Raw genomic sequence first — 22773 nt, forward strand, 5'->3', positions numbered from 1 at the left:
TTCTCTCCTTCAAAAGTAAATAAACATTTAAAAAAAAAATTAAAGTGATAATGAAGAGTCTGAATTACTGGGGGATCTTGTAGTTGGGGGGGGACATCAAGTGACAGGTACTCTCTTTTATCAAATTTACTTTTAATCTTCGTTTGGAGATCACCGAATGCCCCTAAATAATAATTTATGTTTATTAAAAAAACAGAAACCCCAGGCTAAAAGGAAACAAAACAGTTACCCCTATGCAGTTATACAACAGATAATCATTTTATTTCTCCTCTTTTTTAAATATATTTTCCCGATTTTCTATGAGAATGTACACTTTTGTGGGATAATCAAACCATGTGATTAAGGGGCTTTGGGGAAACCCCGAAGGGCTAGGAGGACGGTGACATCAGTGACCCTGGCCCAGCCAGGATCTTCCCAGCTTCACAGTCGCTGAAAGGAGGAGAATGTACACTTTTTATGGTGGGAAAAATTAACTTCATTTAAAATAACTTAATACTTCATGCTATTATATTGTAACACCATTTACAAATGATTTCTCACATATTATTCCATTCTATCCCTAATCATCTTTAAAATTCTCCATCCAGAATTAGAACACTGGGGCGCCTGAATGGCTCAGTCAGTTGAGTGCCCAACTCTTGATTTTGGCTCAGATCAGGACACCAGGGTCGTGAGATCGAGCACCGCATCGGGCTGTACGCTGAGTGTGGAACCTGCTGAAGATTCTCTCTCTCTCTCCCCCCACCCCCACTCACCCCCCAACTCATGTACTCACTCTTTCTCTCTCTCTCTCTAAAATAAAAGAATTAAAATAAAACAAAAAGAATTAGAACATAAGAGCAAGTGATTCAAACCCAGTCCTTGGTTAAATAAGCAGAGCTTCAGAGCTTTACCCATACACCTAACAGAAAGAAGCAAGAATGTAGTAAGGGGGGCTGCTGGTATATATTCTGGCACAACGGCCAATGCTGGCTCTTCCTGATGTGCTATGCAGTTTGTATAACTTTTTTAGTAAATAGTTACAGCTGGGATTCAAACTCAGGTCTTTCTGCCTCAAGAGTCTGAACTTTTAGCTCTATACATTATAAGGGAGATATATATTTGAGAGGTATTTTGTTTAGTTGACAGCTCAGGTTTTACTAGTTATGTTGCTGCTAGGCAGGTTACTTAAGGACTCTCGCTGTCTCAGTTTTCCCAGAGTAGTAACCGGCTGTTACTATCAGCCCGTATCCTGCCAAGGGCTATATAAAACTGTGTAGAAACGGTTTGAGAAATACTTATTATTCTCCGCTTGGATGGGTAAAAAAAGGAGTTCCAAAAATCCAATTCGCACTGTTCTTTGAGAATAATTGAGAGCCCAGAAAGTTTCAACAGTGCTACAAGCCATAAAATAGAAAAAAAAAAAAAAAAAATTAAATATCGGCATGAACAGACACAGAAGAAAAATATGTCTCAGAAGAAAAATATGTCTCATGTATTTCAACTACTTCATCACCTTTCCCCTCAGTGGGCTAGCTGTAGTTTTGTTCTAGCGAAAATAAAATTAAGGGCAGTCATTGTTTCACTCCAGTCATTAGTTCACTCCAGACCATGCTCACCACCTCATAGGGTTTTAAGTTCTTCCACCACAAATTCTCCTGTCGTTTTGGGGACTGTAACAGTTCGACACCTGAGAAAAAATTTTAAATGTTCTCTAAAAACAAGATTGCTTTCTTTTTAGGTTCAAAAAATGTTTCTCTATTTATTGAGAGAGAGAGAGGGAGAGGGAGAGGGAGAGGGAGAGGGAGAGGGAGAGGGAGAGGGAGAGGGAGAGGGAGAGGGAGGGAGTGCATGGGCAGGGGAGGGGCAGAGAGAGAGGGAGAGAGACTCCCACACAGGCTCCACACTGTCAGCACAGAGCCCAATGGGGAGCACGGAGTCCCACATGACCCCGTGAAGTCACTACCTGAGCCTAATTCAAGAGTCAGACACTGAACTAAGTCACCCAGGTGCCCCAATTGCTTTCTTTTTAAACTAGACATTGCTATCTTAATGTCACAGTCTATATCAAACCAAAGTTTTCAATCACTCCTGAAAACAAAAGAAATAAGGCAAAATACTGACAATTTAGGCTCCCACTCTTCATGTGGTAATGCAAGCTGTCTTCAGCACTGCAGCTGTTTTCAAATTGCCTCAGAGAAAACACTTCTGTAGGGGTAAGTGGACTCTCTGGTTAAGGTAACTTCTTTAAGATTTTAGTGTTTTTTTATAGTGGCAATAACATAAAACATTTGAAAAAAAAAAATCTCCAGGAACCAAAGTATATGCTCAATAAATCGGACTTATTATTGAGACTTACTAAGACTCAAATATGAACATAAATATCATTTTAGTACTTTAGTAACAATATAGTATTTTAGAGGTGGCTGGTTGGCTCAGTTAGTAGAGCATGTAGGGGCGCCTGGGTGGCTTGGTCGGTTAAGCTTCCGACTTCAGCTCAGGTCATGATCTCACTGTCTGTGAGTTCGAGCCCCGCGTCGGGCTCTGTGCTGACAGCTCAGAGCCTGGAGCCTGTCTCAGATTCTGTGTTTCCCTCTCTCTCTGCTCCTCCCCCGTTCATGCTCTGTCTCTCTCTGTCTCAAAAATAAAATAAAACGTTGAAAAAAAAAAATTAAAAAAAAAAAAAAAAAAAAAAAAAAAGTAGAGCATGTAATCTTGATCTCAGGGTCATGAGTTTGAGCTGCATGTTGGGTGTGGAGCCCCCTAGGGGAGGGGAGGGGAGGAAAGGAAGGAAGGAAGGAAGAGAAAGAAAGAAAGAAAGAAAGAAAGAAAGAAAGAAAGAAAGAAAGAAAGAAAGAAAGAGAAAGAAAGAAAGAAAGAAAGAAAGAAAGAAAGAAAGAAAGAAAGAAAGAAAGAAAGAAAGAAAGAAAGAAAGAGAAAGAAAGAAAGAATGAATATAGCCTTTTCCAGCTTCTGGAGGCTGTTCCCATTCCCTGGCTTATCACTGCATCCCTCTGACTTCTGCTTCCATCATAACATCTCCTTCCCTGACTCTGACCCTCTTCTCTCTATTATGACAACCCTAGTGGATCACATGGGCCCACGTGAATAATCCAAGATAGTCTCCCCATCTTAAAATCCTTGCCTTAAATCTACAAAGTCCCTTTTGCCATGTGAAGTAACATGTTCACAGGTTTGGGGGATTAAAGTGGACATCTTTGGGGGTACCTGGGAGGCTCAGTTCGTTGAGCGTCTGACTTCAGCTCAGGTCATGATCTCACAGTTCGTGAGTTCAAGTCCCACAACTGGCTCTCTGCTGTCATCATGGAGCCTGCTTCAGATCCTCTGTACCCCTCTCTCCCTGCCCCTCCCCGACTCATATTTTCTCTCTCTCTGTCCCTCTCTCAAAAATAAATAAACATTTTTTTAAAAACTTAAAACAATAAAAAAAAGAAAAACAAGTGGACATCTTTAGGGCCTTTATTCAGCCTACCACAAACTTCCTTTCTAGTCCTAAAATTCCAGTAACTAGGGTTTCTATTTTAGCTGAAAAGTCAATATATACAGTATGTAAATTACTTTTGGATTTCAATTCTGTATCCTTCCTTTATTCTAGTAATTTTATTGTTTTTAATAAAACAATAGTAATTAATTTGTTTTTAATACTGCCCTTGCTTATCTTTAAATTAATCCATCTAGCTATCATCTTTATGCTTTAACTGACATGTCTTGGGCCAGATTAGAAATCAAAGACCTCTAAATGTATTTGTTGTTATTGTAATTTTTAATTAGCTACAGACTGCATAAAGACATTATTTCTGTTGAGCTAGTTGTGAAGGGTAAACAATCACAAAGCTAATCAATATGTTATGCTAAATATCCCAAACGATAGATCATTTTATATGTGTTAGCACAATAATTTATTATACCAAACCTTAAGACTCTAAGGTTGGAGAAAAACACATGCAAGGCTCTAACAAGAAAATGCCAGTGTTTTGAGAGAAATAACAGAACACGCTAAATTTTTAGAAATATATATGTGCACACTGATAAGTGTGATAATGTGAGTTTATAACAATTCTGGCCCATATAACTGACTAATCTCCAAAGTCAGTATTAAAGTTAATTATACCAGACAATGGTTTGGCCATAACCAGCAATTTCCAGGAACTGATGGACAATGCTCATTAATGTTCCATCATCATACGAAGAATATCCAGAATTTCAAAATACAAAGCCTACTAGCCTTTTAGTTCTTTCCTCTGAGCCATGAATATTATCTTTATTGTACACATGCTTAAAGCAGAATTAGCTGTGCCTGTCTACAAGATTCTACAGAAGGAAAATAAATACTACAATGAGATCACAAAGATCTGCCAAGGTGCCTCAGTGGCTCAGTTGGTTAAGCATTTGACTCTTGATTTCAGTTTGGGTCATAATCTTGTGGTTCGTGGGTTCAAGCCCCGTGTTGGGCTCTGCACTGGCAGTGTGAAGTCTGCTTGAGATTCTCTGACTCTCTCTCTCCCCCTCCTCTGCTCCCTCTCTCTCTAACTAAATAAACATTAAAAAAAAAAAAAAAAAAAGATATTCCATGTTCCCAGAACTTTTTCTTTATGCATCTCCTCCTTACGATGCACTGCATCATAGTAACTGGTTGACACGACTGTGCTCTCCAAACTGGGCACAACATGAGCACAGGAACCGTGTCTTATCTGTCAGTTCCCACAGCAGCTGGCACTCCTTATAGGGATTCCAAGAGAGGGAGGGAAGGAAAGGGTTTTAAGAAACACAGTGTGCCCAGTAAGGTACACGGACTCATACATTTTTATGTCTCTTTTTAGAGAAAGAATTTAGGGAAGTGGCAAGAAACAGCAGTTAAAAGCTGTAGAGTGCCACTGCCTGGATTCACAGCATTTGGGCAGTTTGGTCTGTATGCCTCACGCCTCCTCTGTGTGCAATGGGATTGATAATAAAACCTCTTCAGAGGAGTATTGTGAGATTTAAGTGAGATAGTTCACATAAAGAGTTTTTTATACAAAGTATTTTAGACCAATGCCAAGCACAATAAGCCTTTAATAAATTAAGCTGCAATTATAAAATTCTATTCCAATACATTTCTGTAATATAAATGCTCTCTGTATTTTTCACACAAATACACATTTTAATGATCACTTATATAAAAATACACATTTTTTTTCATTAAAACAAATGTTAGTTTGATGTCAACATGTTTTGGTTGGTTTTCTAATTTTTACCTTGAAATTCTAGTAAATATCAGTATAGTCCAATAAAAGCCAGAAGTTCTTTGTATTCACAACTACATCAAAAGACTAGAGAAATTATGTAGTCAAAATAGACGAAGGCTAGTAATTGTGAATACTGCACTCACTGGGAACTTGGTCATAACTAATGTTTAAATACATACTTATTTGATAAAGTCAAATTTTAAAAGGCTATACATAATCCTTCCACCGATACTATTAGGCAAAAAAGCATGGCTTCCTCAACTGACAGATACAACAAATGTTATTAAGTCAGGATAATCTCTTCGATTATCTTGAAGCAAGAAAAATTTGAACATTTCTTGCTGTTTTCCTCTCTCAAATATGAAAATGACAGCCTTTTGCGAAACATTATAGACTAAAAACTAAGGCCTCAGTCCCTGATTAAAGACAGACCCAGGCACAGTTCAAAACCAGTGAAATGATCTACTCAAATAAATCAACCTGATCTTCAGAGCCTTTTAAACTAACCAAGAAAGAATAAAAACAAGTAAGAGGGTATACAAAGGCTATTTGTAAATATTGCGTGACCTGGATAGAACTGGGTAAAGATGCAATTCAAAAGACACCCTATTTCTTAAACCTTTTTTATTGTACATGATGATATAAAGCCTATTCTTACACTTTTCGCAACTTCACGTTAGATTTTAGACACCACATGTTCCAAAGGGGACACAACAATGTTTACTCCCATGATTGTGGGTCATGGAGACAATATGTCCCGACCAGGGTGCGTTACAGCAGTTGGTTCTTGGACATGTGGGACTAGTAAAGAGTATAAAACATTCACCACATGGATCTTACCACAACCGTTCAAATTAACTACATTTTCCTTCTTGCATTATGAAAATATCCAGATTTAGTTCAGCAATAAAACATGAAGAAGAGTCAAGTATCCCAATTCAACAATAAGACAAAGAAACTACAGAGACAACTGGGCCTCATCCTACAGTATTGAGTGTTTTCCCCATTTTACAACCTCTTACTATTTATTATAAATATTGCAAAATCTCTTCAGATTTTAAAAAAAATCTTTTTACAACTTGCAACAATTTGGTTATACATTTTGCCAGTCACTGTGCAAAATGTTTTCATACTCAAGAAGTTCAAATGGCTAATTTCCTTTCTTTGTGTTTTATTATTTAATATAATTTATTGTCAAATTGGCTAACATACAGTATGTACAGTGTGCTCTTGGTTTTGGCGGTAGATTCCCGTGGTTCATCACTTACATACAACACCCAGTGCTCATCCCAACAAGTGCCCTCCTCGATGCCTAGTACCCATTTTAGCCTCTCCCCCACACCCCATCAACTCTCAATTTGTTCTATGTATTTAAGAGTCTCTTCTGGTTTGCCTCCCTCCCTCTCTATTTTTTCCCCTTTCCTTCCCCCATGACCTTCTGTTAAGTTTCTCAAGTTACACATGAGTGAAAACATATGATATCTGTCTTTCACTGACTTATTTCACTTAGCATAATACCTCCCAGCTCCATCCACATTGCTGCAAATAGCATGATTTCACTCTTCCTCATTTGCAAGTAGTATTCCATTGCATATATAAACCACATCTTTAACCATTCATCAGTTGATGGACATTTAGGCTCTTTCCATAATTTGGCTATTGTTGGAAGTGCACTGGGGTACATGTGCCCTTATGCATCAGCACTCCTGTATCTTTTGGATAAATTCCTAGTAGTGCTATTACTGGGTTGTAGGACAGTTCTATTTTTAATTTTTTGAGGAACCTCCACACTGGCTTCCAGAGCAGCTGTACCAGTCTGCATTCCCACCAACAGTGCAGGGGGGTTCCCATTTCTCCACATCCTCGCCAGCATCTGTAGTTTCCTGATTTGTTCATTTCGGCCACTCTGACTGGTGTGAGGCGATATCTGAGTGTGGTTTTGATTTGTATTTCCCTGATGATGAGTGATGCTGAACATCTTTTCATGTGTCTGTTTGCCATCCGGACGTCTTCTCTGGAAAAGTGTCTATTCGTGTCTTCTGCCCAATTCTTCACTGGATTATTTGTTTTCCGGGTTTGAGTTTGGTACGTTCTTTATAGATTTTGGATACTAACCCTTTACCTGATATGTCATTTGCAAATACTTTTCCCATTCCGTTGGCTGCCTTTTAGTTTTGTTGATTGTTTCCTTTGCAGTGCAGAAACTTTTTATCTTGATGAGGTCCCAACAGTTCATTTTTGCTTTTAATTCCCTTGCCTTTGGAGATGTGTCGAGTAAGAAATTGCTGTGACTGGGGCCAAAGAAGTTGTTGCCTGTTTCTCCTCTAGGGTTTTGATGGCTTCCTGTCTCACATTTAGGTTTTTCATCCATTTTGAGTGTTTTGTGTGGTGTAAGAAAGTGTCCTAGTTTCAGTCTTTTACATGTTGCTGTCCAGTTCTCCCAGCACCATTTGCTAAAGAGACTGTCTTTTTTTCCATTGGATACTCTTTCCTGCGTTGTCAAAGATTAGTTGGCCATACATTTGTCGGTCCAATTCTAGGTTCTCTATTCTATTCCATTTGTCTATGTGTCTGTTTTTGTGCCAATACTATACTGTCTTGATGATTACAGCTTTGTAGTTCTTTTACTGTGTTTTATATTTTTAAATTACATAGACTGCATTTGGGAATTCTGCCTTCCCAATACCATCATCCCACAATTTTCCTAAATATGTTATTCTAAGCTCCTAGGAAGTTCACAAATGAGAAAAAAGACATAACATGGGGAAATTTTTTTAAAGTTTCATTTGTTGAAAGCCTGTTTCTTCTTTTTTAACCATAAATATTTATAAATCAATAAAACCTTTCGACTTAAAATAGATGGCTGGGGAGCAGGCTGTGGATGGCTGTCGCCTGCTAGTCAGCACTGGGGCCGGGCTGTGGGACAAGCTGTGGGCCTCACCCCTCTGTCCTGAGGCCACTTCTCCCTCTTGGGGTTGCAGGTGAGACGGAGTCACAATTTCCACACTCAGAACCAATTGTTGGGAGTCAGTTCACCATTTTTTTTCCTTATTCCCCTACCTTGGGATTTCTCAAATATTTGTCATTTATCATCCAAAGATCTCCAGTAAAAGAATTTTTTCAAGGGCGCTAATGATGATGATATTTCTCAGGGAGAATGCCATTCAACTCCCTGAACAAGAATGTCTTGGTCTGTTTAGGCTGCTATAACAAAATACTTTAAACCGGGTGGCTGAGTTCTGGAGGCTGAGAAATGTGGGATCAAGGCGCTGAGAGATTTCTGCAGCGGTCTGGAACTGAACCTGTAATAATCTCTGAGCAAGGGAAGCCTTAAGGCAGTGGGATAAAATCTTCAAAGACTGGAGAGAAAAGAACTGTCATCATGGAATTTTAAGGTATACGAAATGAAAGAAAATCTACCATTAACCTCTCACTAAAGAACCTTTAAAAGATATGTTTCAGGGTGCCTGAGTGGCTCAGACAGTTAAGCTTCCGACTCTTGATTTTGGCTCAGGTCATGATCTCACAGTTGAGATCAAGCTGCATGTTGGGCTCTGTGCTGACAGCATGGAGCCTGCTTGGGCCCCTTCCCCACGCTTGCTCTCTCTCTCAAAATGGATGATTAAAAAAAAAAAAAAAACTTAAAAAAATTTAAAGATATGTTTCATATGGTCTCTCTGACTTATTTCACTTAGCATGATACTCTCTAGCTCCATCCATGTTGTTGCAAATGGCAAGATTTCATTCTTTTTGATAGCTGAGTAGTATTCCGTTGTGTAAACATACCACATCTTCTTTACCTATTCATCAGTCGATGGCCATTTGGACTGTTTCCGTAAGTTGGCTATTGTAGATAATGCTACAATGAGCACTGGGGTGCATATAAACCTCTGAGTTAGTATTTTTGTGTTCTTTGGGTAAATGCCTAGTGGTGCAATTGCTGGACCATAGGGTAGTTCTACTTTTGACTTTTTGAGGAGACTCCCCTGTTTTCCAGAGTGGCTGCACTAGTGTTCATTCCCACCAACAGTACAAGGGGGATCTCCCCTTCTCCACATCATCACCAACACCTGTTGTTTGTATTGTTGATTTTAGCCAAGCTGACAGGTGCAAGGTGGTATCTCATCATAATTTTGATTTGTATTTCCCTGATGATGAGTGATGTTGAGCATGCTTTCATGCATCTGTTGGCCATCCGTATATCTTTGGAAAAATGTCTATTCATGTCTTCTGCCCATTCCTTAACCGGATCATTTCATTTTTTGGGTGGTGAGCTTTATGATTTCTTTATATATTTTGGATACTAACCAAAATGGTCTCTTAACTATAGGAAATTGATGGTTACCAGAGGGGAGGTGGGTGGGGGGATGGGTTAAATAGGTGATGGGACTTAAGGAGCATGCTTGTGATAAGCACTGGGTGTTGTATGGAATTGTAGACCTGAAACTAATACAATACTGTGTTACCTGGAATTCAAATAACAACTTAAAAAAGAAATTAAAAAAAAAGAGTTAAAATAAACCTTACAGATTCTCTAATCCAACTACTTCCTCAGGCAGGCCTCCTTTATCTAGAATCACATCGAATACGTGTGCACTGTACTGTGTCACAGAGCAGGCTGGGAGCTGCACTGCAGGTGCAACACACAGTCCCTGGTGGCAACATACACCTTAAGGACTTTTGTATTCTATGTTTGCACATGGCAGTGCTCCATTCTGGGGAGGGTCCATGAAGGTAACAGAAGGATCTGTTACTACATTCAATTACTTTCATAATGTGGATGAAATTGTGCACATAATGTGCATAATTGTGCATTTCACCTGTGAAAAATATGTGCATTTCACCTGTGAAAAAACCTGAAAGGGCAGGTTTCTTTGGTTTATCACATTCTGATCAGAACTTCTGACTGACAGCTACAAGTCACTGATGAGAAGCACAAGGAAAAGTGGCATTTTTTGTTTGTCTGTTTGTTTGTTTTAAAAAGTAACTGCAGTAAATCCAGTGGAGAATAAAACCTTCTAAAACATGAAGCGGGGTAAACGTAACACACACCGTCCTTACTGGTGAAAAGGCTAGGACCAGCTGGGCAAGGTTAGCTTATCCATCTGAATAGAAACAGTAATGAAGTGGGACAAAATCTTCCTTGCCACCCTCAAAAACGGACTGATGGGAAAAGCTGTGGAATCAACTTTCTGGCAAGGCTTCTTAGGCCAAAGGATAGACACCCGCCTCTCGAAAATTGTGAAAGCCCTTCGAAGCAGTGCTTCAGACAAACTCACTTGTACAATTCTGAATGAAAAAAAAATGTTCATTTAATTTCCTAGAACTTTCCAATAGCCAGAACTAGAGAACATTATGTACCTTTCATTCTTTTTTTGAAGGCAAATAAGGGCTGAACTGCTACTCGGGTCTGAAATCTGGTGTTCATCTATGGCCTTCCCTTCTGGAGGAAAAAAAATTATGAATGTTAAAGAGCTTACAAAAATGTCTCAGGGGCACAATTTTTCCAAGACAGAATAACAGAACCTGTCCTATGACTGTGAATGAGAAAATGTTTGACAGAAGGCTATGGTCACGTTTTCCATTTGTGCAAGTGCCCGGTGATGCTGAGGTACAGCCAAAGAATGAGAAGTCGTCTAAAGAGGATCAGGTCAGGGGCGCCTGGATGGCTCAGTTGGTTAAGCGCCTGTCTTCGGCTCAGGTCATGATCTCGTGGTTGAGGGGTTCCAGCCCCGCATCAGGTTCTATGCTGACAGCTCAGAGCCTGGAGCCTGCTTTGGATTCTGTGTCTCCCTCTCATTCTTCTCCTTCCCCGCTTGTACTCAGTCTCTCTCTCTCTCTCTCAAAAAAATTAACATTAAAAAAAAATTTTTTTTTAAAAAGAGGATCAGGTCAGACGACAATGCAAACATCAATGCAGTCTTCTGCAGAACTGCGTCACACTACCCTTTCCACTCCGAGGATGTTTTTATAGATTGTGCCCAAATCTGGCTTTTCCATCACTAAACCAAATCCAGCAACCAAGCCCAGAATAGAAACAGTATGACTACTGACACGCTTTCTATTTCAAAATAACCAACAAGACTATGAAGAGTGATATCAGAGGAAAAAACCAAAATTCTATTTTTCACTAATGTTCTAAAATATTATATTCCAGCATATTACAGAGACTTGATAAGAATTATACATAATTTTATCTTCCTGTCTGAATAACTGTAATGATGTTGCAGAACGGCTGTTGGAAGGCAACAGCCAGTGAGCACCATAAAATGGAAATTGTCAGCAAGATAGTGAAGAACTGTAACATGAAATGAGAAAAGGGCTTTTATTTATTTATACTCCGCCATGTTTACATGAACCTCATTGAAGAACATCGGCTCAAAGAGTTTATTATGACTAATACTAGAACAAGAAGCCAAAAACCACCCTGATGGTCAGAGGCACCAGTTTCATGAGAAGTAAAAGTTTCTCCCTCAGACCACCAGAATGCCCGTGACAAACATGTCCAAGAAATGAGTCCTACAAGGGTATGGCAGAGCCTTTACAAAATACCCAAATCACAGGCTTTCTTTCCACCACACCAATATGCTGGTGAACGATACAAATAGAAGGCCAAAGGTGGTCTGGCCAACAGTCAACCCGCGAGGAACAGGGTCGCTTTTTAGGAGCACAACTGACACCTCTGATCTGAGAAATTACTGGCAATTCTATACAATAGGCTGAACACAGACGTGAGTGAATGTACATACTTCCTTTGGTTTTCCTCCCTTCTACCAAAAGTTTCGTTCATATGACTAATTACACAAATAACTCCCATCACACCCACCTTCCTGGCCACTATGTTTTTCAAAAAGGCAGGCTCTGAGCAAAGTGCAAAGAAATAACACCACATTCTTTCAGAAAACTTGAAGCCCTGGCTAATTCATCACCCAGTGGTACCAGCTGTAACTCTGAAATTCTGATACAATTTTCTGTGCTACAGCTGTTTGTCATCATTTCAGCTGCATCTGAACTGAAGACACAATGGGGCTGTAAGTGTCTCCAAGTCAGAATCTTCAAGCCTATGATATAACCTCCCCGTGAATGTACATTTCACTGTGAATACGCAGAATTTTCATCCGTGTACTCAAGGACCTATTCTCAGGACCTAGAACGGTGCCTGGCACCAAACACTATATAACTATCTGTTCAGTGAATGGTCATGAACATGAATAGTCATGTCTAAAAAGAATGTATTGCAAGTTGTCGCTGAAATGCTAAATAAAATGTCTTCTTTCGTTACTCAAATTTCGGAGTATTTTATCAGGCCTAATTAATATCTATTCTCTTCAGAAGCATGTGCCTTTATTACCTTATAAATCTGAATGTCCTATCTCTTCCTGAATCCCAATACATAACAAATCCGAGAAGGCTGAACTCTGTTTACTTGAATTATATGTAATCCATGAAAAACAAGAAAATCCAGTTAGACTGACAAAATATTTCATCTTCAACTATCTTCAAAGAACGGATTCCTTAGCAAAAAATAACATATATTTAAACCGATAGCCATGCCACACGAGACTGTAAAGCACTATTAAACCGCAAATACCAATGGCAGCTACATGTGTTTAGACAGAGAATGAAAAAGAGTAAATGTTTTTAAAAACCTGCAAAAAATTCATGTTCTGAGTAGCACAAGAGGTTTCAAAGGTCCCCTGGTTAATTACCTACTCCTCTCCTCTGCATTCTGATCCTCCTTCCACTCTACTTTTCCTAGCATACTATCACATTAAATGGAATTCATTCATGGATTCATTTGTGTACAGATTTGTTTTCCTCATGACTATAAACATTTGAGAGTGGGAATTGGGCTTATGCACCCTTGAATCCCAATCCCTAGTATAAATTTCTACCAAGAAATTATTAACAGAAAGATGTAGTTGAACATTAATAGGAAAGCAATACATAATACCAGTCAGTAAATCAGAGAAACTGAAAGGTGGTTTCACAAATTCAAAAGACTTCTGTGGTGAGCCAAGCAAATATGGCTTTCTGAAAAGAAAATCCAGCAGTGATTAATTGCAAACAGAAAAAAATTACACCTCTTTCTAAGAATTACTCACTGGGAACACTATCTCTGCTTTATAATGAAAAGCCCATCATATTGATCCAAACATTGGGAAATAAAGAGAAAAAAAAATGCATTTTTGTAGTGTAAGATTTTGGTAATAAAATGCTTTTAGAGATTAAGCAGAGGTTAGGGAAGCTATAGAGGCGTTCTGGCCAACTGGGAAGCAACAATGTACTGGCCACTAGAGAAAGTCTAAGTCAGTGAACATTCATGCCGTTCGGAAAGGAGCTCTTGTCATGAAATGTCATGTGCTGCATTATGCAATCTCAGCTCCCGGTGAGTATGTTATGACTGTAGCCAAAGGAAAGGAAAACAGGAGTGTCTCTAAATCAATCATGGGCCATGAAGCCAGACAGACTGTATGACAGATGCAATTTTTCTTGGCACCACTTGGGCATAACTAATTGATGACAATCGTATGTCCTCACTGGCACATTTCCATGGGGTATGTGTGCGAATATGTCACCACATCTGGATGCTAGGCATGCTGGGGTCCTGAGGCACAAAGATCTACTGACACCAGAGGCCCAGCAGCTGTGCTCAATGAACACCGTGGGAGCTCCACAGAGTGATGAAAGGACGAAATTACTGCTAACTGTAAATACAGATTTATTTCATTAAAATACGAGGTAATGCTGCAGCCATCTCATGCAAACAGACATTTGTCTCCTAAAAAAAAAAAAAAGAAGAAGAAGAAGAAAGCCAGCATCTACAGATAGACATATTCCTAACTTCATCAAGAAAATCTGCATTTCTCCCAGGAAAAGATGATAATACACATGAGACAAAATCAACAATTTCTATGACTCCCTTTCAGTTAAAAAAAAAAAAAAAAACCCCACTCAGAAACTAGAAAGGAAAAATAGGATAATCCACTGTCACTGTGTTAAGCAAGAACACTTTGCTTCCATTTAACTCAAACATGAGATTTGCACATGAAGCCCATGGTGAAAATTCAACAGATCACAGTAAAAAACTGAACTCTCTCAGTAAAACGTTCTCAGTAAAACGACGGAACTCTCTCTCACATAAAGTCTGATATTCTGTTCACAAAATTACTTCAATAAAACACAAATTATAACTGAGAAACTATTCATATATGTTTAATTAAATATCTCCCATAAATCTTAAGTAATTATTTTTCCCATGCAGTCTAACAGAAATCAACCTAAAACAACAATTTTTGTTATGTCCTCATGGATCAAAATCACATTTTAATTAGGTCAGAAACCGAAATTTCATTTGTCTCATCCCTTTTATTATCATTTTTTCCATCCCTCTTAGTCCTCTCCCCTCACATCCTGCTTCTGTCAAACTACCCTATAGTCACGATGCTCCCCAACTTTGCATCCACCTCACCCTGGACTGATTTTCCAAGCTGTCTGGTTAATATAGGCTGGTCCGTGGGTAATAAAGGAGGTATGTCAAATTAATCATCCCTTCCCAAAGGAGAACTAAGACAGGAAAGCTATCTTTCTCTACTTCATTAAGATTGCCACTCACGTCCTAAACATTTGTGGTGATAGAAGGCATTACTAATACGTTAGACTTCTCACATGTGGACTGAATAAAAGAGAAACAATTTCTTTTTAGGAAAATCATAAAAGATTCTTTAACACATCCATTCCTTGTGTAGGTCTGCAAATGCCTTAAGTGGCAAACGTATGGCTGAAAGGGCGGCCCTGTACAATACCGGATAAGAAGATGGGAATCAGTGACCAAAATGAGACTTCATATGTGAAAATCAAAAAACAAAGCCAGTGATTTTTCTCATCTTCGATCTTCAATTCCTTGAAGATTACACTAAACATGGTAACATCTACATCACAGAAAAGCTGGTCCTACCACAAAATAGTATTTTGACTCTCTGTATTTGAAAAACACAGACTAACTATGGATTGCAGGAAGGCAGAGAGTGGGGAAGGAGGGAGGGAAGGAAGGAAGGAAGGAAGGAAGGAAGGAAGGAAGGAAGGGAGGGAGGGAGGGAGGGAAGAAGGAAGGAAGGAAAGAAAAAAAATGCAGCTGATGCTAAAATGTTAGATCCCCTTGTATCATCGGCTAAGTCTCTTCACCACTATTAATAGCTGGGACATTCAGGATTCAGTCTTGTGTAGACACTCTGACTAGCTCTGATTAGTTCTAGGCACGTGGTTAGGCTTATTCTTATCATCTTCCCCAGAGAAAGTATAAGATAGACATCTAAAAGGGATTTTCATGAACAGACATTAACAGTTTTGTCAACATACATTAACTTTCAGGTGAACAAACTAACTTTATTTGATAATAGAGTTGGCTTGTCTCTCTGACTTATGATACTATGTCAATGAAACTGCTAGAGAACAGCTTCTCTACTCAAGAGGAAACAGGTATCCCTCCCCCCTGGGAGGACAGTCCTCCAGACAGTCTCTTCACTGACTCCCGGCAGCAGAGTTCCAAAATAGGGATCCAAAGGTGCATAAGCCAGATACAAAGTACTGCAAGGGTTTGTCACCCACTGGCCCCCCCTTTACATCCCTCAAACCCTTTATCCAAGGTCATGGGAATAATCTAGAATTGCAGAGTCCTCAACTTCCTCATTGTGTTCAAGATCCTCTCAAGGGCGGAGTCTAGTGCCCAAATGCCAAGTAACAGGGACAGCTACTGCCCTAATCCATATTTCAAAAAACGTATGGCTTTAGGAAAAAAACAATTTCAATAGTCTTTGCCATGAGAACAGGAGAGCGAACGCAGTCAAACATTAATCAGCCCACGGGATCACCACTGGGTCCCACTCACTCTACAAAGACCTCTCATTTGAGATGTTTTTCTTTAGTCAGTGGGAACAAGAGAAACCAAAAGGTACAACCTGATGTGGTTCTAATGCTTTGTGTGACCTCCTTCCCCAAATCCAACCAGAAACAGGACTTCTGTTTTACCCCTTTAACAAAAATCCCGGAATTCGGTATAATAAAGTTTCCCTTTCTAAAATGGAGCTGTATTTAGGTTCTGTGGTATTAGAGACAGTGCAACTAGGTAGCAAGACTAAGGCTAGAATAGGGTTTTGACAACTCGGTTTCTTTACCTGGGATTACATACGTAAAACTCCACTGTAAGAAAGTCATCTAAACGTGAGTCCTCTATTTTCCTTTCCTCTCACACACGTGCTGCAAACCAGGCACTATAAGCACTGACCTGACTTTCTTGCCCTGTTCAGCGAGCATCTTCACCAAGTCTGCGATGGGGTACTGCGCTTTGGCTGCACAGAGACCATAGCCTGCAAAGAACATGAAGGACACAGAAGAATGTGACTTTTATTTTGAAATCTTATAAACTACAATTTCTCCCTTGATCAAAACATATTTAAAAAATTTTTTTCATGTTTATTCATTTTTGAGAGAGAGACAGAGTGTGAGTGGGGAGCACAGAGAGAGGGAGACAGAGAATCTGAAGCAGGCTCCAGGCTCTGAGCTGTCAGCACAGAGCCCGACGCGGGGCTCGAACTCTCAGACCTCAAGATCATGACCTGAGCCGAAGTCAGACGCTTAACTGACTGAGCCACCCAGGCGCCCCTTCAAAACATATTTTTAGGCCAAAAAAAAAAAAAGGGGGGGCAATCTGTTAACAGGACTAGAAATGAAAGAAAACTTCTAGACTTGTCAAATCAATAGATTTCCTTTTTAGAAAACTCTTACGATAGCATGATAGAGTTAAAATCCTAATCTGAAGCCAATATATTACCTGTAATACCACAGAATTCTGGGGTAGGATTAAAGAAAAACTAAACTAAACCTGAGAAAAATTAGGGATTGGGGCTAGGAGATTAAATGACTTAGTCAATGTCATGTCAATTGTTGGAGGTAAAATTAAGAACAAAAATGAGGTGTTGTGACTCCCAGATCAGGTTCTTTCTATTAGGTCATGTTACCTCATCTTATTAGAAATCACATGATTCTCAATGATTTTTTAAAATATTTACTGTTGATAAGAAAGAGATTAACATTTACTAGCATTTATTGAGTCTAATGAGTGAGCTAGATACTTTCATACACTATTTCTAATTTAATACTCACAGTAATCCCAAAAATGATCATTGAGAAAAAAATAACCAAGACTCAAAGATGACTAAAACATTTGTACAGAATCAGAGAAAGACATGGTGAGAACCCTCTACATCAGTTTGTAAAATCTCTATATTAGATTCCCAAAATATTAACCTAAGCCAAGGATTCTCACCATTTTTTACTTGGTAATCAGAGGGTTGTTTCTATGTTTCCATTACATTTTCAAAAAATAAGTAAGTTCCAATTCAATTTTTTTCCTGTTATAAGAAACTGTATTAATACAATAAATTCCAGCAGCTCTTATAGGTTGTTTACTTTTCGCTTTTGGTTTTTTACCTGGAGTAATAATAATGCTATTAGCTTCACGAATCATGTCAATTGCATTGTCAAGGTTGATTTCTGTATGTGTGCCAGAAATTTCCATGGGTTTTCCACCAGCTGTTGAAGTGGTACCGTAGCCTCCAAGAATCACATTAGCCAGGGAGCGATTCATTGCCTGGAGAACAAAATAAGCAGCTGTGAGAGTTTAATCTACATAACTTTTTGAAAGTTTTAATCTACATAACTTTTTGAAAGTTTTTGAAAGTTTTAATATTGTATCCAATGTATACAATATTCACAATCACTTAAAGAGGTTTTTTATTTGATCATCTAAAAAAATCACATAGATCACATCTATAAAGTCAACTGCACACTGACATGTTTTCAGTAAAAGTTAATTTTAAGAAAGAATTTAATGGAAAATTACCAGTAACATTAAGAAACTAATGAAATGCAGATCCAGTTATTACTGTCTGTGTTCTGATTAAGCAAGTTCTACCTCCATATGTATTTCACCAGAGTGAAACAGAACGATATCTATGAGAAATTTTACAAGGTGACTCTATAGATCTCTCAGGTAATCCTGCTACCAGTTCCAACAGGGAGGAATCCAAAGGATAGGAATTCACATCATTTAGGAGCCTGCTGCCCTCTGTTGTCAAGAAAAAAAAGAAATGCGGGAGTTGATTCGTTCTTCTTTTCCAAACCAACTACATACAGCTCCAGGAAGCAGTAACAGAAGTGACTGGATTCATCATTAGGTTCCTAAAATATTTTACTTCCAAAAAGGTAGACGAGTAAGTTCATACACCATTTCATTAAAACTTATACCCACCCTTTTAACTAAAAAAATAATCTTGGGGAAAAAAAAATAAGAGGAAGGCATGCTCATTTATAATCATCCAACAATGTGCCACACAAGTGAATCATGTGAAAAAATCACAGGTCTGGTTTCTACAATAGTTCATTTGTAGACCTCTGGAGCTGTGGTGGTAAAAGACAAGAAGCAAATGCCTTTTAAGAATTCAAATCACTGCAGGGATGCCTGGGTGGCTCAGTCGGTTGGGCATCTGATTCTTGGTTTTGGCTCAGGTCACGATCTCACGGTTCGTGAGTTCTCGCCCACATCAGGCGCTGTGCTGACAATGCAGAGCCTGCTTAGGATTCTCTGTCTCTACCTCTCTCTCTGTCCCTCCCCTCCCTCTCAAAATAAATAAATAAGCTTAAAAAAAAAATGCAGATCACTGTACATGAACAAAGCAGTCATTCTACATGATCAGCACTGGATTTCTCACTTCTGAAAGGGCTATAATAAACATATGATTGATCCAATGTGTATACCATGTATAAGCTATATAAATGAAATCTATTACTTAAAAAAAAAAAGACAATACTGTATTCTTAAAGAATGAAAAGCACCTGGGATTTCCAGGGACAGGTAAACACACTAGGAGAAAAAAACATGACAACCCACACGAAGACAGCCCAGCCTGCTACCACCTTCATGCAGACGTGAACATACACGTCTGAAGTGGGACAGAGGTAGAGGCAGGGAGGACAAGGTGCAGAGACAATGAACAGAGAGCCATACCTGACTAAAGGCAGCATATCAATAACATAAAGAGGATAGATCCAAATGTTGCCAGAATTGTAATTATCCTTTTTGACCTAAGCTCACTTATCAGACACAGCATTCGCATTTTACAGAGCCCAAACTCTGGTAAACTTGTCTAAGATTATCACATACAAAATAAAGTCCAGAATATCTTTATATATTTATGAACAGACAAGAGGGCCAGAGAAAAATTCATAATGGTTTTATTTAGGTATAGAGTCCCAATCTGACATAAAGATTTAAATTCTTAACCCAACCTCCTATACTTAAATCCAGGTTTTATTGAAAATCCAAATAGCCAGGCCTGAGACTTCCAAACATTCAACATTTGTTGATTTTGTTAATCCTTTCTAGTTTTGAATTAGAAGATTCTGAAATTAACAGAAATATGTTCTACCAAATAAATGTTTGCCTTAAAAACTAAATCAAAGGAATGTGCATCGACTGATGAATGGATAAAGAAGATGTGGTATATACATACAATGGGATATTAGCCACCAAAAAGAATGAAATCTTGCCATTTTCAACGACGTGGATAGACCTAGAGTGTATTATGCTACGCGGAATAAATCAGTCAGAGAAAGACAACTACCATCTGATTTCACTCATATGTAGAATTGAAGAAACAAAACAGATGGACATAGAAGAAGGGGAAAAAAGAGAGAGAAAGAGAAACCATAAGAGATTCTTAACTACAGAAGATAAACTGCAGGTTGCTGGAGGAAAGGTGGGTAAGGGGTGGGTTAAATAGGTGATGGGTATAAAAGAGGGTATGTGTGTTGAGCACTGGGTGTTATATGTAAGTGATGATCACTAAAATCTACTCCTGAAACCAATACTACACTGTATGTTAAGTAACTAGAATTTAAATAAAAATTTGAAAGATTAAAAAACATTTGATTCAAAGGAGTATTTCAGACATAGAGATATTTCTGTCATAGATAACTTTTTTCTTGTTTTAAATTTTTTTAAATGTTTATTTATTCTTGAGAGAGAGAGAGAGAGAGAGAGAGAGACAGAGCATGAGCATGAGCATGAGCATGAGCATGAGCATGAGCAGGGGAGGGGCAGAGAGAGAGAATCCACAGAATCCAAAGCAGCTCCAGGCTCGGAGCTGTCAGCACAGAGCCCGACACGGGGTTCGAACTCACAAACCACGAGATCATGACCTGAACTAAAGTCGGACATTCACCCGACTGAGCCACCCAGGTGCCCCAGCTCATAGATAATTTTTAAAAAGTGAAACACACAAAATGGTTCCATCACCTGCATCACCCAGTCCTGCAGAGGGACAGATGTACAAGGATATGACCACTTTACTCTAACTTGGTGTAAAAGGAACCATTCTCCTCTCCCTATAAAACTGAATGGAGGAGAAGAATTTCTGAGGACATTTAATTAATGTTTACCCACTTCTAATGGCATCTTCAGGAGAAAGAAAGGGAACCACACAGTAGTTTAACAATCAAAGTCAACTTGTTAAACACATATCCACATTTATATCACCATTAAGCTAATTCCATGTGGTCTCTTAAAAACTAAGTTATTTTTCATCCCTGAATTTACCATTGCAACATCATATTTTCAACAAATGCTTAGGGTGTAGGGCTTTCTTTTGTTTGTTTCTTTCTTTTTTTTTGCTTGCTCAAGTGATTAATGAGACTATCCTGGGCAGACTGAGGAGTTCCCAGCTCCCAAGACAAAGTATTCGCAACACTATCCAAGACTGTTCCTTTCAAGTTACTAAGCCCTATAATGAAAACTGTATGCTACATTAAAGAGACCCTTAATTCACATCATTCCAAGCAAACTATAAGAAATAAATCTGAAAACAAAAGAAAGGTCATAAAATAGACAAAACTAACACAATAACAACATACAGTCCATTTACTATCATTTCTCATTTCAGTGCTTTGTGGGTGCGAAATAATTGACTGCGAAGCAAAAAAAGAAATTATTTTTGGTTTGGCTTTGATGTACTTCATTCTGTTCTATTTTCATTTGGAAATAAGCAACAAAGTACAAAAATCAGAAAATTCGGTCGGAAAATGCTGTTCCCCTTCTACAAGCGCTCTACCTCCCAGGCTGTTTGGACACAATCTCAAGTACATGGACTGTAAAATCATGAAGAGGTTAATGTCTATATGACTTCTAGACATAAAGCAAATTATTCACTTGAGCTGCTTCTTTGGACACTATCGATATTTTTCAGTTTAACATTGGGTATTGTATAACCACAGCACTCGGCTCAGAAGACACACAAGAGAAGAACTGTCAAAACAAAAATTCAATTTTCGGTATTACTGATTAGCCACTCGGGGAGCATTTCATTCCCTCTCACATAATAAAAGCACTCTGTTCCGGTTTGGACTTGCATGTTTCCTTTAATAAATAATAAAATAATGAAGCTACAACATACTAGTAATATTAATTGATATCGATATATGATAGTACATCTGTTACCATATGCTATCCAGAGAAGATTCCAAAATATGAAATGAGCTGACAAATATTTATCTAATGTTCACGTAACAAGTATTATACTCATCTGAGGTGCCAGGTGCTAGGTCAGGCTCCATAAACACAAAGGCAAACAGTAAATGACATCTTAAAATATCTTCCTTGTAAAATGAGAATAGTATCTCCTACCTCCAGAATTAGTGTGGGGATTAAACGAGCTAACATTTGTAAAGCACCCAGCTTTAATGCCCAATCACGAGCAGCTATTTCATTTTTATTTTTATTAGGAACCACTCTGAGCTGCTAAAGCATAGGCCATGAAGAAACAATTTTTTTGATAATAAAACAAGCACAAGCCAAGAATCAATGAAGATTAATGTGAAAAGTCAGGAATCGGGGCAATCTGGAAGGAGAGAAAATTTCTATCTTCAAAACTGAAAACTACAGCAGGGTCGTTTCTGTTGTTGCCTTGTTTGTTTTATAATAAGACATAGGACTGAAGAGAGTGTGAGAAAACTAGCTCCCCACGCATCACTGTTGAGAGCTAAGACTGGACGGTCCTTTGTGGACATCAATTCATCGATATTGAGAGCCAACAGAAAGCTCTTACTCCCTTTGACCAAGTAATTGTACTTACAAAAAGGTCAGCTAAAGGAAAAAATCAAAATGCACAAGGAGGTATACTGAAGAAAAAACCACAAACCAATACTATGGACTTGGGTAAATTATGGTATATCTATGTGATACAACAGGCAGACACCAAAAATTATTAGAAAATCATTGGTGAGAACATTAAACAACACAGAATATATTTGAACATAGGTTTATGGGAAAATACTGGAATTAGAATATTAAATTTTAAGAGTTAAGTGGTAATGGCATTGCAAATGATTTTATTTATTTATCCTTTTCTACTTTCTTCCAAATTTCCCACATCAAGCATCTTTTATTTTTGTAATTGAATAGTATAAATTTAAATTTAGAAAATTTAAATTTAGA

General features: G+C 38.4%; 1 protein-coding gene across 2 annotated transcripts in view; it reads right to left on the reverse strand.

Annotated features, from left to right (window-relative positions):
* The window catches only part of NNT (nicotinamide nucleotide transhydrogenase), a 94859-nt gene that overhangs the window by 6327 nt on the left and 65759 nt on the right, over positions 1 to 22773 (reverse strand). For both annotated transcript variants that reach the window (XM_042950322.1, XM_042950313.1), the window contains exons 18-19: positions 17715 to 17874; positions 16510 to 16591 (exon numbers count right to left, since the gene is read on the reverse strand). In XM_042950322.1, coding sequence (XP_042806256.1) covers positions 16510 to 16591; positions 17715 to 17874 — 242 coding nt within the window. The remainder of the gene's footprint in view (positions 1 to 16509; positions 16592 to 17714; positions 17875 to 22773) is intronic.

The sequence above is a fragment of the Panthera leo genome, chromosome A1 (assembly GCF_018350215.1).
Source record: "Panthera leo isolate Ple1 chromosome A1, P.leo_Ple1_pat1.1, whole genome shotgun sequence".
Classification (NCBI taxonomy): Eukaryota; Metazoa; Chordata; class Mammalia; order Carnivora; family Felidae; genus Panthera; species Panthera leo.